Below are 18,704 nucleotides of genomic sequence, written 5' to 3' on the forward strand. Positions count from 1 at the left end.
CCAAGGGTGCGGCTGTCCCCCACCCCTGGCTGCCCCCCACTCCCACCCCGCAACCCTCCCTCGCCTCCACTCGGTTTCTATGAAAAACGGCCGGGAGCCCTGGGGAGCGCGTGGGAGGGCGGATCCTGAGGGTCGGGGGCCGGCGAGGCCTGACCTTCGGGAGGACGAGGAGGGTGGCCTCTTCCCGCCTCCAGCTCCCAGGGGCCGCGGGGAGTGCCCACTGAGGTCGGGCCCATTCGGGACCTCCCCGGGCAGTGAACTGGATCTGATGGAGGCCCACGGAGGTCCGGCCTGCCGACAGCCGAACCCCGGCCCGGGCCAGAGCCCCAGTCGGGCCCCGCTGACCCGGGCTGAGCCTGCCGATCCCGGCCCGGGGACCCCTCCCACCCCCCGCTTGACCCGGTGGCGCTGCGCAGGGTCGGGAGCCGGTGGGATTCACATCGGTGGGTTTTATTCTGTCAAAGATCTGGACACAGCTGGGCCCAGTGGCGCCGTCCTTCTCGCCGACGCCATGAGGGCCCTCGGCCGGGTCGGTGGCGGCTCCGGCGCTGGACGCCCGGGGTGCCCGGTGGCCCACAGCCAGACCAGCACTGTCGCCCAAACTCCCGCGCCCAAACTCCGCCCACCCCGTCCGGAGATGGGGAGAAGGAGGAGGAGGAAGAGGAGCGGGCTGCGGGCGATGGGCCCGGGAGCCTCGAGGTCCAGCGGGTCCGGGCCCGAGGGGCCCCCAGTCCGACTGGCCGCCGCCTACAGCTTGGTGTTGAGGTGGAAGGCGCGGAGGTGCGGGGTGGCGAAGGCGGGCTGCACGTGCCAGGCGGAGACGGGGTAGAGTCTGTGACGAAGGCCGCCGTCCAAGGCCGGGGGCGGCAGGGGCAGGAGGCCGGCCGAGCCGGGCGGTGCGGCGGCCGAGCCCGCCAGGAGGTGGGCGGGGATGGCCGGTATGACCAGGGGGCCGAAGGGCAGGCCGGCCTGGCCCTTGCCGGGGTCGGAGTGGCTGGCGAAGTTCAGGGGGAAGTGCAGCATGGTGCCCCTGTAGCCGTCCGGGGCCGGGGGGCCGAGGGGCGGGCCCGGCGGGTGGGGCCCGGCCTGCTTAGCGCCCGCGTCCTTGGAGGGGTCGCCGCCGTCCTTGAAGAAGGGCGACACGGCCCGCAGCTTCTTGCCCTGGGCCAGGCCGCCTTCCTCCAGGCTCCTCTTGCTGCGGAGGCCGGCTTCGAGGCCCACGCCGCCGGCAAAGGAGGCCGGCTTGGCGGGGCCCTTGGGCGCGGCCTGGGACATGGGGGGCACCCAGCAGGCCTTGGGCCGGGGGTAGGGGCCGCTCCGGCCGGGCCCTCCCCGCTGGAAGGCGGAGGAGTGTCCCCGCTCCCCTCCCCAGCTCAGCCGCGGCGGCCCGGCGGGCTTCTCCACCTCCTTGCCCAGCAGCCCGAATGCCAGGGCCGGGGCCGGGGCCGGGGCCGAGTCCTGGAAGCCGGGAAGATAGTCCCGGGGGTGGCGGCTGAGCGGCTTCAGCACCTCGGTGCGGCAGCTGTGGAAGCAGCCCGTGAAGACCGGGGCCCCCGGGGGCCGCAGGCGGGCCGGGCCTCCGTCCTCTGCCTCCCCCCTCTCCTCGTCGTCCTCCTCTTCCTCCTCCGCCTCTTCCTCCATCTCTTCCTCCTCCGCTGCCGGGGGTCCCGCCCCGGGGCCGTGGGCCGCCTGCGGGGCCGGGGGGGCCGGACCCGGGCCCGCGACGAGCGGCCGTCGGGTGGGCGCCGGAGACCCCCGGGCCCGGGCCATCCCCGGGCCGGGGCTCTGCCGCCCCTGCGGGGGTCGACCGAGCGAGGGTCGGCCCGGCTCGGGCTCCGCGGAGCCGCCCAGCCCGTGCTCGCAGGCCTCGTCCCGGCACCGCAAGGCTTCCGCCTTGCTCACCTGGGCCAGCAGCTTCTTCTTGGCCAGCGGGGACATGATGCCGTGGGTCCCTCGGCAGTAGAAGCTGGAGAGGAGGCGCGTGTAGGCGTCGGGGCAGCCGTCGGGGCAGCCCCCGGGGCAGGGCGGGGCCGGGGGTCGGTGGGCCAGGCCCTCACCGCTCGGCTCCTCGCGTCGGCCGCCCGCGGGCCCCGGCGGGGCCTCTGCTCGGGCTTTCTCGGGCACGATCTGCGGGGGAGACAGACCCTTCATCGGGGCTCCGAGCCGGGCAACCCCCAGGCCCCCTCCTGCCACGGCCCGGGGCGGGGGTCGACCGGGGGCTGCCGGGCCAGCAGGAGGCGGCGGGATGGAGCCTCCGGCCCCGCAACGCCCCCGCACCTCATGCCCGACCCCGCCGGGCTCAGCTGACTCCCAGGAACCGGGCAGCCCCAGGCGGGTGGCAGATGGGGCGCCCTGCCCTCAGTTCCACCCTTCTCACCTGGTCCCCGCCCCGCTCACCTGGTCCCCGCCCCGCTCCTTCCTGGCTGCTCTCCGTTGCTTCTCCCCAGCCTCGTCCCCCTTGGGCTCTTTGGAGACCTTGTACTGTTTCCGGGGCTTGGCCGGGGGCAGCGGCTTGTCGTCTTCTCCCTTCAGGAACCTCACGTAGGGGAGGACCAGCCTGCGGGCGCGGACACTGGGGCGTCACGGCACGGGACCGGGGGCCCGACCCGCCCGCCCTGCCCGGGGCCCGCCGGATCCAAGCGGTCGCACTTCGGGCCCCGGCTCGTCTTCCCGGACCTCCATGGGCGAGGGGGTGGCCGTCCCAACCTCAGCTCCGCAGTCAGACCCCGGTTCCACCCCCACCCCAGACCCCACAAGAGCCTCTTGGCAGCTGCTGCAACCCAACCGGGGCCCGCCGATGGGGTGAGGCCGGCCGGGAGCGGGCCTGGCAGCGGAAGGTACCTCTCATAGTGCCTGCGGGTGCAGGTGGCGGCGCTGGTGCTGCCGGGGCTGCCCCCCAGCTCGTCGTACACGTTCTTCCAGAGGCGGCGTCCGGTCACCTGCATCGACGGACAGAGACAAGGCCGCAGGCCTCGGGATGCTGGACGCGGGGACCGCTCTGGCCGGCGGGGACCCTCCCGCTCCAGGAGTTGGGGGGCGGGGGGGTTTCTGGCTACCCTCGCCCCTCCCCACCGCCGAAGCCCCTGGGGGGTGGGGAGGGGGGCGGGACCAGCCTAGCCCAGCCGTCAGGAGCTCACGAGGTCGGCGGCCCCCGCCCGTTCCTTAAAGCTCAGCCCCAAAGCGGGACGGAGTCTGCCCACTCTCAGCACTAAGGAAACTTGCTGAGGTAGCTGCGGCCCGTCCCTCCGGCGGGGGAGCCGGGCACCCCTGAGTCCCGTCTGCCCTCTGGCAGGGCCGGCCCAGGTGCTGACCCAAGCAGCTTTCCTGGGCCGGGCCGGAGGAGAGCAGATGGGAAGGTGGAGGAAGGAGCTGCGGTGGCCAGCAAGTTGCCAGCAGACGAGCCGACCCCTCGGGGGTCAGAGCCGGGCCTCGGCCCGCTCCCGCGGCCCCCAGTCCGGGGCGCAGGCGAGGCTCCGTCCCGCACACGAGTCGGGGGAACAGTCCCCACTCCCCACCGAGCCCCCCGCGCCTCCCAGTTCTAGGAGGACCGGCGCTGGGCCGTTGAGGCGAGTGGGAATGGGAGGATGGGAAGGATGGGAAGCGGATCCCGACTCCCCTAATGGCCAGGCCCCTGCCTCCCCACGCCCTCCCGGGACGGCTCCGTCCTTACCAACTCATAGGCGCCGAGCTTCTCTACTGCCTTGTAGATCTTCCACAGATTAACTGGACAGAACAGAGGGGGCACGCTCGGGGTCAGAGCCCGGACGCGGGGTTGGGAGGGAGGGAGATGCGACCTAGCAGCCCCCCGGAGATGGGGGTGGGGGCGGGCAGAGGGGGCCGAGGACACACCTTCCCATCACCCCAAGGGGAAAAGCCCTCCTGAAAGTTCACCTCCTCCAGGAGGCCTTCCCGGACTAAGCCCCCGCTTTTCCTCTGCTCCCCCTCCCCATCGCCCCCACTGCTCCCTCCGCTCTACCCCCATCCCCGACCCACAGCACTTGTGCGGATATACGTACATATTTATCCTATTTTACTAATGATGTATAGAGATCTATAATTCTATTTATTTATATTGACGCCATTGATGCCTGTTTACCGGTTTTGATGTCTGTCTCCCCCTTCTAGACCGTCAGCCCACTGTGGGCAGGGATTGTCTCCATTTGTTGCTGAATTCTACTTTCCGAGCTTGTAGTACAGTGCTCTGCACACAGTAAGCGTTCAATAGATACGACTGAATGAATGAATGAGAAGCGGGACATGGGGCTGGAGATCCCGTGGTCCACGCTGGGGACGGAAGGCCCAGACCCCAGGGGCCTTTCCACCCGCTTCCCCCTGCTCCGGCTATTCCCGGCCCCTCTGCGGGAACTTACTCTGCTTGAAGCCGAGATGGGGCACCCTCTCGATGGGCGTGTGGCGCTCCTTCATGAACTTGTAGAGGCTGACGAGGAACGCTTGCTCTTCCTCTCGCTCCCCGCTGGGCTCCGGGGACTCCTGGCGGGAAAGGTGGGGGGGGGTCAAGGGGATTTTTCCAGGGGATTTTGGACAAGGGGGAGAGAGCGGCCGCCGCGGACACCCCCACAGGGCTCCCGGGCAGCCCAGGCAGAGGAGGTCCCGGGGCACCAAGACAGGGCGAGCGAGCAGCCATGCCAGGATGGTCGACGCTGGGTCTCCGGCCCCCGAGCGGGTCTGAGAAGGGCTCCGGGAGCTAGTGGGGGTAGTGGGGCGGTGGTGGCAAGCAGCCACCTGGAGAAGATCCGACCCCGCCCCACCCCGGGAAGGCCCGAAGTAGCCCCATCCCCGGGGCCGGGGAGAGCCAGGCGGGGACTCTGCAGAGGATGCTGCCCCATGACCGATGCCCGTCGCCCGCCGCACGGGCGGCTGACCCCTCAGGCCTGGCGCCCGCCTCTGAACTCGGCCTTCTGGGACCGGCCTTCCCGGGGACTCTCGGGGCTCTCCGGCGGAGACCCTGGGCGGGCCACTCCGCCCCCTGGACCGCCCCGTCCCCTGCTCTTCACCCCAGGGGTGGTGAGGTAGGAGGCTGGGATGGTCCAGGCCCCCGCTCAGGTCAGCAGCCTGCTGCGCCGGCCCGTACCGGCGGCCAGCCCCGGGAGCCGGCACGTCCCTGGGATCTCCATCCCTGCGCTCGCAAGGCTTCGGCCCGGCCGCCCCGCCCCCGCCTCACTAGCTTTTTGGCCGTGAAACTCTCTGGGTTTCCGCTGACACATTTCTGTCCGATAACCGGGGCTTTTGGTTTCCGTCCGCGGGGGTCATTTTCCGCTGATGCCACTGCTTCGAGCGGCACGGTGGGGACAGCTAGGACGAGACAGGGACGACCTGGCACTTCCCCCGCAGCCCCACCCATCACGAGGAACCGGGGGTTGCCGAGTGCCGGGGAGAGATTTTTTTCAACTATGGGAACGGCGGGGGCTATCGCTGGGGCAAGAAGCGTGGGGAGGAGGAGCGGAGACAAAAGCAGAGGGATCTGGAGGAGGAAGGGTCCGGGGGGCTGGAGGAGGGAGGATCTGGGAGCGGAGATCCCGGGATAAGCAGCGCTCATCGCTCCCACTCACCGCTGGCTCTGCTGGGCTCTGGCTCTCCTCGCTGTCTGGCTTTGGGGATGCTGCAGGCTGGTCAGGAGCGTCTGGGGGGTCGCCCCCCTCTGACCGTTTCCTCTTCCCTTTGTGGGTGGGAGCTGCAAGGAGAGAGAGAGGGAGGTGCTGAGAGGGAGAGAGCGAGGTGGGGGGACCCTGCGGGAGTCAGAGGGCAGGGCTGAGGCTGAAGCGAGCCCTGGCCCCCACTCCCCATCCCCCTCCTGAGTTAAGCCTCCCTATGTCTTGCCTCCTCCCATCCCTTTTGGTCTCTGCTCATCCCAATTCTCTCCTCTGCTCCCTGAGCTGAGGACTGCAGGCTCCTTGACCCCCTAAAACACCTCCATGGAGAGACGGCGTGGTCTGATGGGCGGGGCCCTGGACTGACTCGGTGATGGTGGGATGACTTTTTCCTCAGTTTCCCTCTTTGTAAAGAGTGGGTAAAAGTACCCGCCTCTCCCCAAGACTCCCCTTCCCCTGGAGCTGTTGTGAGGAAAAGGAGAGAGCAAATGGGAAAGGGATTTGCAGCCTGTGGAAGACAGGTAGAAGGACACTGGATAATTATTACTAAACTGGCTGGTGCCCGCGGCTGGGATTGGACTCCCTTGCCCTGTCTGTTGGTTAAAAGCCTCAGCCTGTCTCCACCTCCATTGCAAACCCCTTGTCCAGACAATTCCCACATTCCCCAGCTCTGCTTCCTCCCTGCTCTCTCCCATGACAATAATAATAACAATTTTAATGGCATTTGTTAAGTGCTTACTGTCCTTACAAGAGAAGCAGCTCTGCCATATACCTGCTGAATGACCTTGGGCACATCACTGAACTTCTCCGTGCCTCAGTCCACTCATCTGGGTAATGGGAATGTAATACCTGCTCTCCCTCCTACTTAGACTGTGAGCCCCAGGTGGGACCTGACTTTCTCATATCTACAGCCCTTAGTAGAGTGCTTGGCACATAGTAAGTGCTTAACAAATACCACAGTTAACACTATCATTATTATGTGCCAAGCACTGTACTAATCAGATCGAACACAGACCCTATCCCACATGGGGCTCACAGTCTAAGGGGGAGGGGGGGCAGATTTTGAATCCCCATTTTACCGATGAGACCCAGAGAAGTTAAGTGACTTTCCCAAGGTCACACGGCAAGCAAGTGGTGAAGCTGGGAGCAGGACATCCAGGCCCGTGCTCCTTCCACCATGCCACACTGCTCTCCTTCCTCCCTCGGAAAAGGCCTATGCCACCTCCAAGTTGGGGCTGAGATGATAGGGTGGTCGGGGGAGGTGGGAATCATCCGCAGCCCCCGTTCAGGCCGCCCTGTCCCAGGGGAGCTGCGACAGCCACTGGGGCATGCTGGTCCTTCAAGGAATTGTCCAGCAGCTCCCCACCTGGATGGGCTGAGCAGGGAGTCATGGCAGCAGAGCAAAGGGACTTGGTGGGCCCAGCACCTGGGAGCCAGAGACCCTGGGATCTGCCCCTTAAGTGGACTTTCTGGGGCTATTTTCCCCCGCCAGCGACCTTGGGATCTGCTCCTCAAGTGGACCCCTCGGGGGTAGTTTTCCCTTTGCATCAGGTCCCGGTGAAGTGAAGCAGGGGAACCCCCAGGCCGGTCCCTCCCCCCCACAACTTTCAGGCATCCTCCTTCTTTCCCTGGGGAGGGGAAAAGCACTGCGGGAAGGAGCCAGCCCACCTGTAGCCCTCTGGGGTCGCTGTCCCAGGGAGGGGACTGGGGATCAGCGCTCTACCCTGGAGGACTCGCGCCTCATGGCTGTCCGAGAGTGCCCCCCGTCTGCTGCAGATGGGGCTCAGAGCGGGTGATCTGACCCTTTGGGGGGTCTCCAACTCACACTCTCTCTCGCTGGGACTATGAGACCCAGAAGTGTTTGAAGCTGAAGCTCCTCGGCCTTCCCTACCATTACTCCTGCTTACCCGGGCCTCCCTACCCTCTTGAGCCCTTGACCTGGGGAGCCCCAGCTCCCAATCCCAGGAGAAGGCTCTGCATGGTATCAAGAAGCACCCAGAGCCTGAGACCCCAAGGTCCGGGGACTACCGAGGCACAAGGGACCTGCAACAAAACCTGGGGAGAAAGCAGATTGAGCTTGAGGGCACCCATGGCCTCAAAGGCTGAGGAGGGAGCAGGCCCTTCTGACCCTCTGCCAGCTGCTGGAAAGCACAGATGGAAAGAGGGAGAGAGCTGGCAGTTCTCGGTCCAGTCCTGTGCGAGGCCACAAGTAGGTCTGGGGCCTGGTGGAAGGGCAGCCTTGGGGTAGCCCCCACGCCAACCCACGAACCCATTCGATCTCCCATCCAGAGGTGTGGGGGGGGGCTTCACTGGAACACTAAACCATCAGCGGTACCATGGCCAGGCCAGCCCCACGGTCCTTCCAGGCCAGGGCTCCGTCTCTGACAATGGCACCAGGACAGGCTGGGGAACCATGTCCGGATTCCCTTCCGGGATCCCCAGGGCTCTGATTGAAATAGACCTTCCTACACCTCTAACCCTCCCCTCTTAATCCCCAATCTTCCCTCCAGTGATCCAGGGTGAACTGCTTGTCCAAGGATCTATTCAGTTCCTTTGGGTACCTGCTGGTATCCCAGGAAAAAAATTAATAAAATACCCTGGTATTTCCAGGCTGGTATGCTTGGAAAGTTCTACAGAGCCACAGACTTGTTTGAATTTACTTATTGAGAGATCTCTTCCACAGACCAACGGAGAAGGAAGAGATAGGGTCTAGGTTGGTTTCTAAAAGCCCTCGTCTGCTTGGTTTGGGGGGATTTGACGCATCACCCACCCTGGGGAAAATATCATTTGAAGCAGCGGGGGAGCTGCAGAGGCGAAGCAGTTAAGCGTAGAGGCTCACGAGCCCCTCAGCCAAAGTCAACAGCGTGGCCGAGCGGACAGAGTACAGCCTGGGAGTCAGAATCCCGGTTCTACCATTATTCTACCATCGCCCGTTGTGCGACCTCGGGCGAGTCGCTTAACTTCTCGGTGGCTCGGTTTCCTCGTTGGTAGAACGGGGATTCGATACCTGTTCGCCTTCCTCCTGAGACTTTGATTTACCGGTATGGAACAGGGACTGCGTCCAAGGTCACACAGCTGGTTGGTGGCGGAGCCAAAATTAGAACCTAGGTCCTCTGACTCCCAGGCCGGCACTCTTTCCACTAGACTTTGCTGCTTTCTCATGCTCCTTTACCCACTAAGCTGGGATCTGATTGGTGGGCAAGTGGAGCAGCTTTTGAAGGACAAATTGCCGGGGAGGGGGGAGTGAGATCCTTAAAGCCGGCTGTTGCAATTCCGAGGATCCAGCCCACCTCCCCCCCAACACCCGTCCAGGGTTTTCCCCCTTCTTTCCGGCATCTCCGGCCCTCCCCACGGTCTCGCCGTCCCTGCTCCCGCGTCCAGCCGCGCTTGAGGACCGGGGGAGCGTGGCCCGTGACGGCCCCGCACCCCAAGGCTCAAGGGAGCGGCCGGGCCACACGGAACTGAGGGCGGCGCCGGGCCTTCGAGGCTCCGCTTGGTAGCCGGGGGAGATGCCGGCCAGGTGCGGGGCTGGCCCTGGGGCAGACCCGGGGGTACCGGGAGGAAGGGCGGATTGAGGTGGGTTTTTCCCAGGGCCCCCACAGTCACCAGGACCCTCCTTTCACTTCTGGTGGGAAAAGAGCCCTGGGCCCCGCAGGTGAACGGGACGCGTCCCCTTCCCCCCACTTCCCCTCCCGAACGATCTCCGACTCGGGGTGAGGGAGGGGGGAGAGAGAGAGGAAGGAAATGGCATTTCCTTTAATGAAAAGTGACTCTCGGCGAACTTGCGTTTAATGCTGATTCCGGTGATAAGCCTCCGCGAGGAGCCCAGGAGCCCCCGCCGGCCGGCCCGTCCACCGAGGAGTTCGGCTTACCCTCCTCTTCTGTCCGCTCCCCTCCCCGAACCGCGATCGAGACGCAGAAGAGCCCGTGCAAGCCTGGCCCAGATTCCCAGAGTGCGGAGCCGGCAGGCACGGAGAGGAGATGAAGGGGGGGAAAGAAGGAAGGGAGGAGGGGAGAGGATGGGCAGCGATGGGCGGGCAGCCGCGGGCAGGGGACCGGAGGCGGTTTGGGACAACCACCCCGGGAGTGGGAAAGACAGGCCGAGGAAGGGCAGCAGGGGAAAGAGAAAGAGGGAAGAAGACAAAGAGAGGGAAGGAGCAGGAAGAGACTGGAAACGGCCTTCGAAGGAAACAATGCCTTCGAAGCAGACTGGTGCCGGCCCGGGCAGACAGAGGGAAATGAAACCCCCTCAAACCCCATCGCTAAGCGGGCTGAAGGGAGGAGCTCATCCCGGTAGAGTTTGGAAAGGCTGGTACTGCTCGGCACCCATCTACTCCTCTCCCTCATCCTCAGTATTTACTGGGCACCTACTGGAGGCGGAGCGCCGAACTGGGCGCCTACTGGGCGCTCGGGAGCCCGCGATGAACGTGGGAAGGCAGACAGGTGTCTCCCCTGCGGAGCGAGCCTCCTCCCCGCCAGCGGTTCTCATCCTGGCTCCGCCACCGGCCTGTTGCGGGGCCTGGTGGAGAGAGCGCAGGACTCGGGCAGGTCACTTCGTTTCCCTGAGCCTCAGTTTCCTCATCTGTAAAAAGGGGATGAAAATACCTGCTCTGCCTCCCCCTCGGGGTTTGAGCTCCATGTAGGGCAGAGACTGTGTTCGATCTGATAATCTCATATCGACCCCCGGCTCTTGGCGCCCGTTCCTTCATTCGATCATATTTATCGAGCGCTTACTGGGTGCTTAACAAGTAGAGCCATCGGGTAGGGTTCCTTTTCTCGTCATTTCCCACGCTCCGGCCCTCCCTCCCATTCCCAACCCCGAGGCCGGGCCTTCCTCGCCTCCATGGCCTGACTTCCCTCCGCCGGTCGCTTTGTAACAAAGTGACAAAAACTTTTGCTGCCGTCAGTTGAGCGAGATCCCTCTCCCGGGTCAGAAGCACCTGTCACTCCTCCCCCCCCCCCTCCCGCCCCCCGCGTTCCTCCTCCTGCTCCTCCCCCCTGCGAGCCACGACCCCCAGGCTCGGGCCCCTCCTCCGTCGCCCACCCGATCGGGGAATGGCCGGCGCTGTAGCCAGAAAACCAAGGCCCGGCCCTCCCTGCCCAGGCTGGGACGGCCGGAGCGGGGCGGGGGTCGGACCGGGCCCTCCCCCTGACCACGTAGCCCCACGGGCGCTTTGGGCCCGGGGCCAGTCCGGCTCCCCCCAGCAAGGGGGCAGGAGGGCGAGTCAATGAGTTCGCTCCCAGGAAAGGCAGCTCGGAGCTAATCCGAAACAGCAGGGCCCTTGGCTGGTATTTGAGCACCTGGCCCCGCGCCAGCCCGGCCCTGCCAGCGGAGACAGTATTGTATATTTAGATTCCGTCACAGCGACCGCTCGATCTCAAGGAAAGTTAAACGGGAGGGAGGCAAAACACTCTCCCCCGCCCTCCTCCCAACCCCCATCGTGAACACCGAATTCGCTTAACTCCTTCCGAGTGTCCGCCGGGCTGCGAGGAGGAAAGGAAACCCAAGAAAACTGCCCAAAAGGTCAGCACGCTTCTTGGCAGAGGGAGGAACAATTGATTCTTCAGAGTGTATTGAGCAAGTTCTCAAACATACACACACACACACACCCAGAGTCATTTTCAGGAAATGACCGTCTGCAGGGGAAACAGCACTGTGCGTGCGCTCAGCAATCAGTCATAGTTTAACCCTTCTCATGCCCTGGGGACGGGCGGCGGAGTTTTCTGAGAAGCCGAGTGAGAGGGGGGACAGAGGATGGGAGGCAGGGAGGGAGAGAAAACTGCTGCCGCTGCTGACAGCTGTCACAACAAATTAGCTGAGAACAGCGAGAGTTGGAAACCGCGGCAGGAAGTGGGACGAGAGCCCCGTACAGTGCTCTGTGAGTTTCAGTCGAGAGAGAGAGAGAAACAAAAGTTTCGAGATAAATGCCTGGGAAGCCCCTCGCTGCCAAAACCTCTTTTCTTTCTGGAGAAAGAGGTGGGGGAGGAAGGGGGGTGGGGATGGGGATGGCGGGGGGGGGGGAACACGCAGGCCCAGAGAGCGGAGCTCTAGCTGGAAGGGATGGGAGGGAGGGACGGAGGGGGTCGGGGTGTGGTGGGGGGGTCAGGCGGAACCGGGCCCACGATCTGGGGTCCGAGAGGGAGCCAACCTGCAGCGAGCGGGAGAGTTTGCTCCTCTCTCCACCCCTCCCCGCGCAACCCCCCACCTCCCTCCGGACAAACAAATGACTCCCCCTCCCCCCCCGCCCCACGGGGAGCGACCACGTTATGGGAGCCAGCCTCCCCCATCCCACCTCCCCGCCCCCCCAAGACGCAGACCCCCCCCCCCCCCCGCCCAGGGATCAGCTCTCCATGGGTTGGGATTGTGCAGTCCCTCCCCTAGCTCCCATTACCCCCCCCCCCACCCCCCGCACCCACCGATGAAAACTTGGTGACTCGGAATTTTGTCTTCCCCCCCGGCCCCCAGATGGAAAGTGTCCCGTCCCGGGCGCGGGACCCTGTCTGTCTGTGAGATGCACGGGGCGCCGGCCCCGCAAATCGGCTAGCGCTTACCCATGGCTGGGGCCGATCGGGCTGGGCCGGGCCGGGCTCAGCGCCCGCCCTGTCCGGGCTCCATGTGACCCTCCGGCGCCCGAGCGCGAATGACCCAGGGGCGGCTGGCACAGCGGGCCAAGCTCGCCGGCCGGCTCCGCCCCCTCCTCGGCCTCCTGGCTTCCTATTGGCTGAGCCGCCTCCCCGCCCCGCCCGGGGAATCCTGGGAGTTGTAGTCCCCGCCCCGCTGGGCTCGGTGGCCCCGGACCCCGGGCTTCCTTTTGGCTCCGGGTGGCTTGGGGGGCCGTAGGGTCGACCTGGGGCCTCGGGCTCTCTCCATCTGCAAAAGAAGGTCCCGCCTGGCAAAAAGTTTCGAGGTCTTCGGAGTCCCGGCATGGCTAAACCGTGGAGCGGGAGGAAGTAAGGGGAGGGATTGAGGAGCGAGACAGCTCTGATTTTGCCCAGAAATGGTCAGGGGGCTCCCAGGGTCCCCTCCCCCTCTCTATTATCCAAACGCACACACACACACCTGAAAAACATGGAAAACGTGGAAGTGCACAATACACAAAGAGAGACCAGAAGACCGAACCATTCTCCAGCAATTCAAAAAGAAAACGGGACTCTGCACTCAGTGGGTGCTTAAGCCTACTCACGTACCCATCTCTCAACCCACCAACCCATCCATCCATCCATCCATCCATCCATCCATCCATCCATCCATCCATCCATCCATCTAACCATCCATCCAATGTTTGTCTCCCCGTATAGACTGTAAACTCCTCGTGAACAAGGGGTAGCGTCTACCGACTCCAAGCACTTAGTGCAGGACTCTGTATACAGTAAGCACTCAAGAAATACCACTGACTGATTAATTGATCCATCCATCCATTCGTCCACCCATCCATTGCCTTGGGAGCGCTGAGGCTGTTCTGTATTTGTTAAGGGCTTACTATGTGCCAGGCACTATACTAAGCGTTGGAGATGGATATAAGCAAATCGGGTTGGCCACAATCCCTGTCCCACCTGGGACTCGCAGTCTCAATCCCCATTTTACAAATGAGGTACTGAGGCGCACAGAGAAGTGAAGTGACTTGCGCAAGATCACACGGCAGACAAGTGGCGGAGTCGGAATTAGAACCCTTGACCTTCTCACCCCCCAGGTCTGTGCTCTACACGTTACGCCATGCTGCTTTCCATAAGGACCTTATCTTTGTTTCTTTGCTTGTTTATTGGATTGTGGGAGTAGATCTCTTTGGACACAGGCTTCAGAATAGAAGCAGAGCGGATGCACGCCTTTGGTCAGGGCCTCTTCCTAGCTCCTCCCAACCCACAAGCCTTCCGAAAAGCGGTCCAATAGCCGTCAGAAAAGATTCAGACGTGGACAAACCCTCTCGGGCTCTGTGCCTCAGTTTCCCAACTTGAAATGGGAAAAAGAATCTGTCACTTCCCTGCGAGCGTAGCACGAGGGGGTCCCTGTCAATTTTTTTTCCCTATTTGTTTAGCGTCTTCTATGTGCCGGCACTGTTCTAAACCCTGGGATATATGATGATCAGACGGGATCCGGTCCATGTTCCACATGAGACTCGCAATCTTAATCCCTATTTTACGGATGCGGTACCTGAGGCCCAGAGAAGTGAAGCGACCTGTCCGAGGTCCCACCGCAAGCAAGGGGCGAAGCAGGGATTATAACCCGGGCGGCCTGACGCCCAGGTCCGTGAGCTTTTCACTAGGCCAGGCTGCTTCTAAATTTATTGGGATCCTGGAGCGGCGTCTCCAGGGGGTCCCATCCTAAGGGAGGGCAGAAGGCAAACCCGGACCCCCGAATCCCCCACACCCGGGGGTGGGAGGAAGGGGGGGGGGAAAGGGGCGTTTCCCCCAACCTCCTAGATGGGTTTTCGGAAAGGGGTCGGGCGGGAGGGAAGGGGGCTGTTGAAGCGGCTTGGAGTACCCGTGCCCACGCACTTCTGGAGGGCAGGCTGCGCGGGGCACTGGAAACTCATGGAAAACAATAAAGCCCAGAAATAGCCCGCATCAGCTCTCAGGAATGGAAAAAATCGGCTCGTGGTTTCAAGTGGCTTTTATTCAACGGACCAGAATATCCCGTGGCCCCGAGGGGCTTTGTTGAGGAGGAGGAGGAGGAGGTCGAGACTCCGACAAGGGAGGAGGGAGGAAAGGGGGCGGGGGGCAGAGACAGCCAGGCCGGGTAGGGAGGGTGGTGAAGCCCCCGGGCCCGGCCGGGGAGGACGAGGCAGCTTAGCGGCCGCAGGGGTTAACCACCCCGTCCGGGAACGCACGTGGAGGTGCGGAGGAGAGGAGAGGAGAAGAAGAAGTTCCTCTCCTTCCCCCGGACCCCCGAGACTCCCTGGAAGACCCTCCCCCGCGTCCTGCCGCCCCGCCCGGGGAGGGGGAGACGGCAGTCCGGACCCCTGGCTCCCGACGGCTGGGGCAGGGAACAGGGGCAGGAGCGGGGGCGGGAGGGGGGGGCAGGGAGCAGGGGGCAGGGAACAGTGGCAGGGGTCAGGGAGCAGGGGCAGGAGGCAGGGGCCAGGGAGCCGGGGCAGGGAGCAGTGGCAGGGGCCAGAGAGCAGGGGGCAGGGAGCGGGGGCAGGTGGCAGGGAGCAGTAGCAGGGGGCAGGAAGCAGTGGCAGGGGGCAGGGAGCGGGGGCAGGTGGCAGGGGGCAGGGGGCAGGGAGCAGTGGCAAGGGGGCAGGGGGCAGGGGGCAGGGGGCGGGCCGGAGCCAGGGGGGACTACACTTCCCAGCCTGCCGCGCGGGGGTGGGCCAGGCCGGGCCGGGGGCCGGGGACCCGGGGGGCGGGGACGAGCTCAGTGAAACACATGGGTGTAATTTCTCGGTATATGTATATATATATATTTATATATATATATATAAAAGAGAATCAAAGTGTCCAGCGTCACGTCTAGGAATAGAATCGGCGCGGAGCCAAGTTATTACAGAAGATGAGTAATCCAGTTAAGTCATTTCTCTAAACACCATTCCTTGTAAGAGAATTAAAATATCGGCTTACATCACCGCATGCCGCTGCGAAACACACACAAAGAGAGAGGAAACGGAGATAAAAAAGAATTCACCGCCCCGTGCACGCTTCATTCATTCAGTAGTATTTATTGAGCCCTTGCTATGTGCAGACCACTGTACTAAGCGCCTGGAATGGACAATTCGGCAAGAGATAGAGTCAATCCCTGCCCAGTGACGGGCTCACAGTCTCCACGACTGTGATACACTTTAATACAAACCCATGCGTTCCCACATGCGTGCTCACACATGCAGAAACGCACACATACACTGTACACGGATGCACTTGTCCAACACCCCCCCACACACATAGGTTCAGGGGGACGAAAGGAGGCGGGAACGGGGTGCACGAATTGGGGGGGGTCCCGTCCCTTCCCCGGGGGCCGGTGCCGCCCCCGCATCTCTCCTTTCCCCGCACGGGCTCCCGAGAAGCTGGTCCAGCTGAGCGAAGGAGGCTCGGGATAGCTGAGGACCAGAGACTCCGGGGAGGGATGGAGGGGGGTTGAGAGAGATGGAGAGGAGACCCTGCCTCGCCCAGAGAGCCAACAAAAGCGGGCCAGTTATCGCCGTCATCGTCATCGTCATCACCATCGTCATCGTTATCATCAGCATCATCAACCCCATCGTTTATCACCGTTATCATTCCGCAGCAGCAACATTAAGGGTCTACTTTGCATAGAGCGCTGTACTGGGAGCCTTGTGGTAGAGACGTACTAGTAGTATTTATTACACCCCTAACTGCGGAAGCCTCCTTAAGTTAGTTTCTGGGTCACCCACTCACTTCACTTTACATCCACTCCTCCCATCTCTCGTCTGCTTCCAGTCCTCAGCTACCTTCTCCACAGGGGTGACTCCCAAATTTCCGTGGCTAGCCCCCACCTATCTCCCTATCTGCAATATCACACTTCCCCACATCTGAAAGACGTTAGAACAGGGCTTGGCACAAAGTAAGCGCTTAATACCGTAATTTTTATTATCTCCTATGGGAAGTCCTGCCGGCACCTCAGTCACGCTATATCAATCATTAAATTCTTCTTCCCTCCAGAAACCTCTTCTACACAACTTGGCCATTTCTATTGACACCACTATCCTCCCTGTCTCCTCTTAAACTTACAATCTTGGCATTATCCTTGATTCTTTGCTTTTCTTCAAACCTCACATTCAGTCTGTTGCTAAATCCTGTCGGTTCTTTCTCCACAATATTTCTGGGATCCACCCCTTCCTCTCCATCCAAATGGCCACGCTCTGGCCCAGGCACTTGGCTAGGCTACTACGCCAGCCTCCTCTCTGCTCTCCTGCCTTCAGCCTCTCCTCTCTCCAGTTCATTTAATAATTACTGTGCTATTTGTTAAACACTTACTATGTGCCAAGCACTGATCTAAATGCTGGAGCAGATACAAGATGATCAGGTCCCACCTGGGGCCCGCAGTAGGTGGGAAAACAGGTATCAAATCCCCACTTTGCAGATGAGGGAACCGAGGCACAGAGAAGTGAAGTGACTTGTCTAAGGTCACACAGCAGACAGGTGGCTGAACCAGAATTAGAACCCAGGTCCTTTTGGTACTGTACCGTACTGTAGTAAGTGCCAAGTTAGTTGCAAGATCAGGTCAGATACCTGGGAGCATACAATAGAGTTAGTGAATATAGTCCCCACCCTCGAGGAGCTTACTATCATCCCATACGCTTTTACACCCCCTCCACCTTATCACTTTTGCATTCACAATCTCTCATCTAGCTATCTTGCCAGTCGCCTTACGCGCTCTACCATTTGAGCATTTCTTGTAATTTAATTTTCGTTTGCTCCCCTCTTATGAGCTCCTTTTGGACAGAGATTGTGTCTTTTAACTCTACTCCCTCAAGCTCATAGTTTAGAGCTCTGCACACAACTGGCACTCAATAAATACTCTCGATTGATAGTGGTAGTAACAGTATTTAATGAGTAGCTATTGGTTGCTGCAATGCATTGCATTAAAATCTTGGGAAAGTTCACCGGGAGCAGCCGTCACAACTGGGGGCATTGGGAGTTAATTAGTCAATCTTATTTCTTGAGTGTTTACTATGCGCAGAGTACTAAGCACTTGGGAGAGTGCAATATAACAATATATCAGACACATTCCCTGCCCACAGTGAGTTTACGGTCTGGGGGGAGACGCGCATTACTATAAATAAATTACGGATATGTACATATGTGCTCTGGGGCTGGGAAGGGGGATGAATAAAGGGAGCGAGTCAGGGTGATGCAGAAGGGAGTGGGAGAAGAGGAAAGGAGGGCTTAGTCAGGGAAGGCCTCTTGGAGGAGATGTGCCTTCAATAAGGCTTTGAAGGAAGGGAGAGTAATTGTCTGTCAGATATGAAGAAGGAAGGTGTTCCAGATCAGAGGCAGGAGGTGGGCGAGACGGTGATGGTGAGATAGACAAGACTATGTTACAGTGAGTAGGTTAGCATTAGAGGAGCAAAATGTGAGGGCTGGGTTGTAGTAGGAGGATAGCGAGGTGAGGTAGGAGGGGGCAAGGTGACTGAGTGCTTGAAAGCCGATTATAAGGAGATTCTGTTTGATGCGGAAGTGGGTGGGCAACCACTGGAAATTCTTGAGGAGTGGGGAAACGTGGCCTGAACGTTTTTGTAGAAAAATGATCCGGGCAGCAGAGTGAAGAGTGGACCGGAGTGGGGAGAGACAGGAGTCAGGGAGATCAGCAATGAGGCTGGTGCAGTAATCCAGGCCGGACAGGATGAATGATTACAGGATGGGTGATTGTATTAACATGGTGGCAGTATGGATGGAGAGGAAAGGGCACATTTTAGGGATGTTAAGGAAGGGTCTCCGAAAGAAGTGGGATTTTAGAAGAACTTTGAAGGTGAGAAGGGTTGAGGTCCGGCAGATTTACTTGCATGGGGGCGTTCCAGCCGGGGACACAGCATGAGCAAGGGCTTGTGGAGATGAGAAGAGAGAGAAGATTAGCAGAACACCTACTGTACTGTATCTTTATCACAAGCAGAGCCTGTATCACAAGCGGAGCGCTGTACTAGACTTCCACGAACCAAAGTAGGAGCAGAAACAGTAGATGTTAAAGTTGTATTAGCGGTACTATTCGTAGCCATAATACCCATTTACATTTAGTTCGAGCAATGGTATTTATTTTTTTATTGCCTACCAGTGCAACATCAATATCAATAAAAGATAAACACCACAATATAATATCATAACGAATATAAATATCATATAATATCATAATAATGTCATAATAAATATAAATATCAATAAAAGATCACTTTTAGGGGCCCTGCCTGGCCCACTGGGCTGCCTCCTTCAGGCTCCCCCACAATGGGGTGGGAGGGAAATTAAGCACCCTTCAAAGTACCGTTCAGCAGAATCAACCACCCAACCAATCAATGGTATTTCTTGAGTGCTTACTCTACTAAGTGCTTGGGAGAGTACGATACAACAGAGTCCGTAGACACGTTCCCTGCCCACAAGGAGTTTACAGTCCAGCAGAAGACTCCGCCCTTGCCCTTCAGGAATTAACAGTCT

The 18,704-nt window shown here is 61.0% G+C and overlaps 1 protein-coding gene across 1 annotated transcript; it reads right to left on the reverse strand.

Moving 5' to 3' along the window:
- Positions 1-434: 434 nt before the first annotated feature.
- Positions 435-12,247, reverse strand: ARID5A (AT-rich interaction domain 5A). Its single transcript, XM_029072769.2, has 7 exons — positions 12,162-12,247; positions 5,571-5,692; positions 4,371-4,491; positions 3,671-3,723; positions 2,842-2,939; positions 2,398-2,557; positions 435-2,127 (listed from the first exon to the last, which is right to left on the reverse strand). Exons 1-7 carry the CDS (start codon positions 12,163-12,165, stop codon positions 748-750), a joined length of 1,938 nt encoding a protein of 645 aa, XP_028928602.1. The 5' UTR covers positions 12,166-12,247; the 3' UTR covers positions 435-747.
- Between the last annotated feature and the right edge of the window lie 6,457 nt (positions 12,248-18,704).

This window comes from Ornithorhynchus anatinus, chromosome 10, assembly GCF_004115215.2.
Source record: "Ornithorhynchus anatinus isolate Pmale09 chromosome 10, mOrnAna1.pri.v4, whole genome shotgun sequence".
Classification (NCBI taxonomy): domain Eukaryota; kingdom Metazoa; phylum Chordata; class Mammalia; order Monotremata; family Ornithorhynchidae; genus Ornithorhynchus; species Ornithorhynchus anatinus.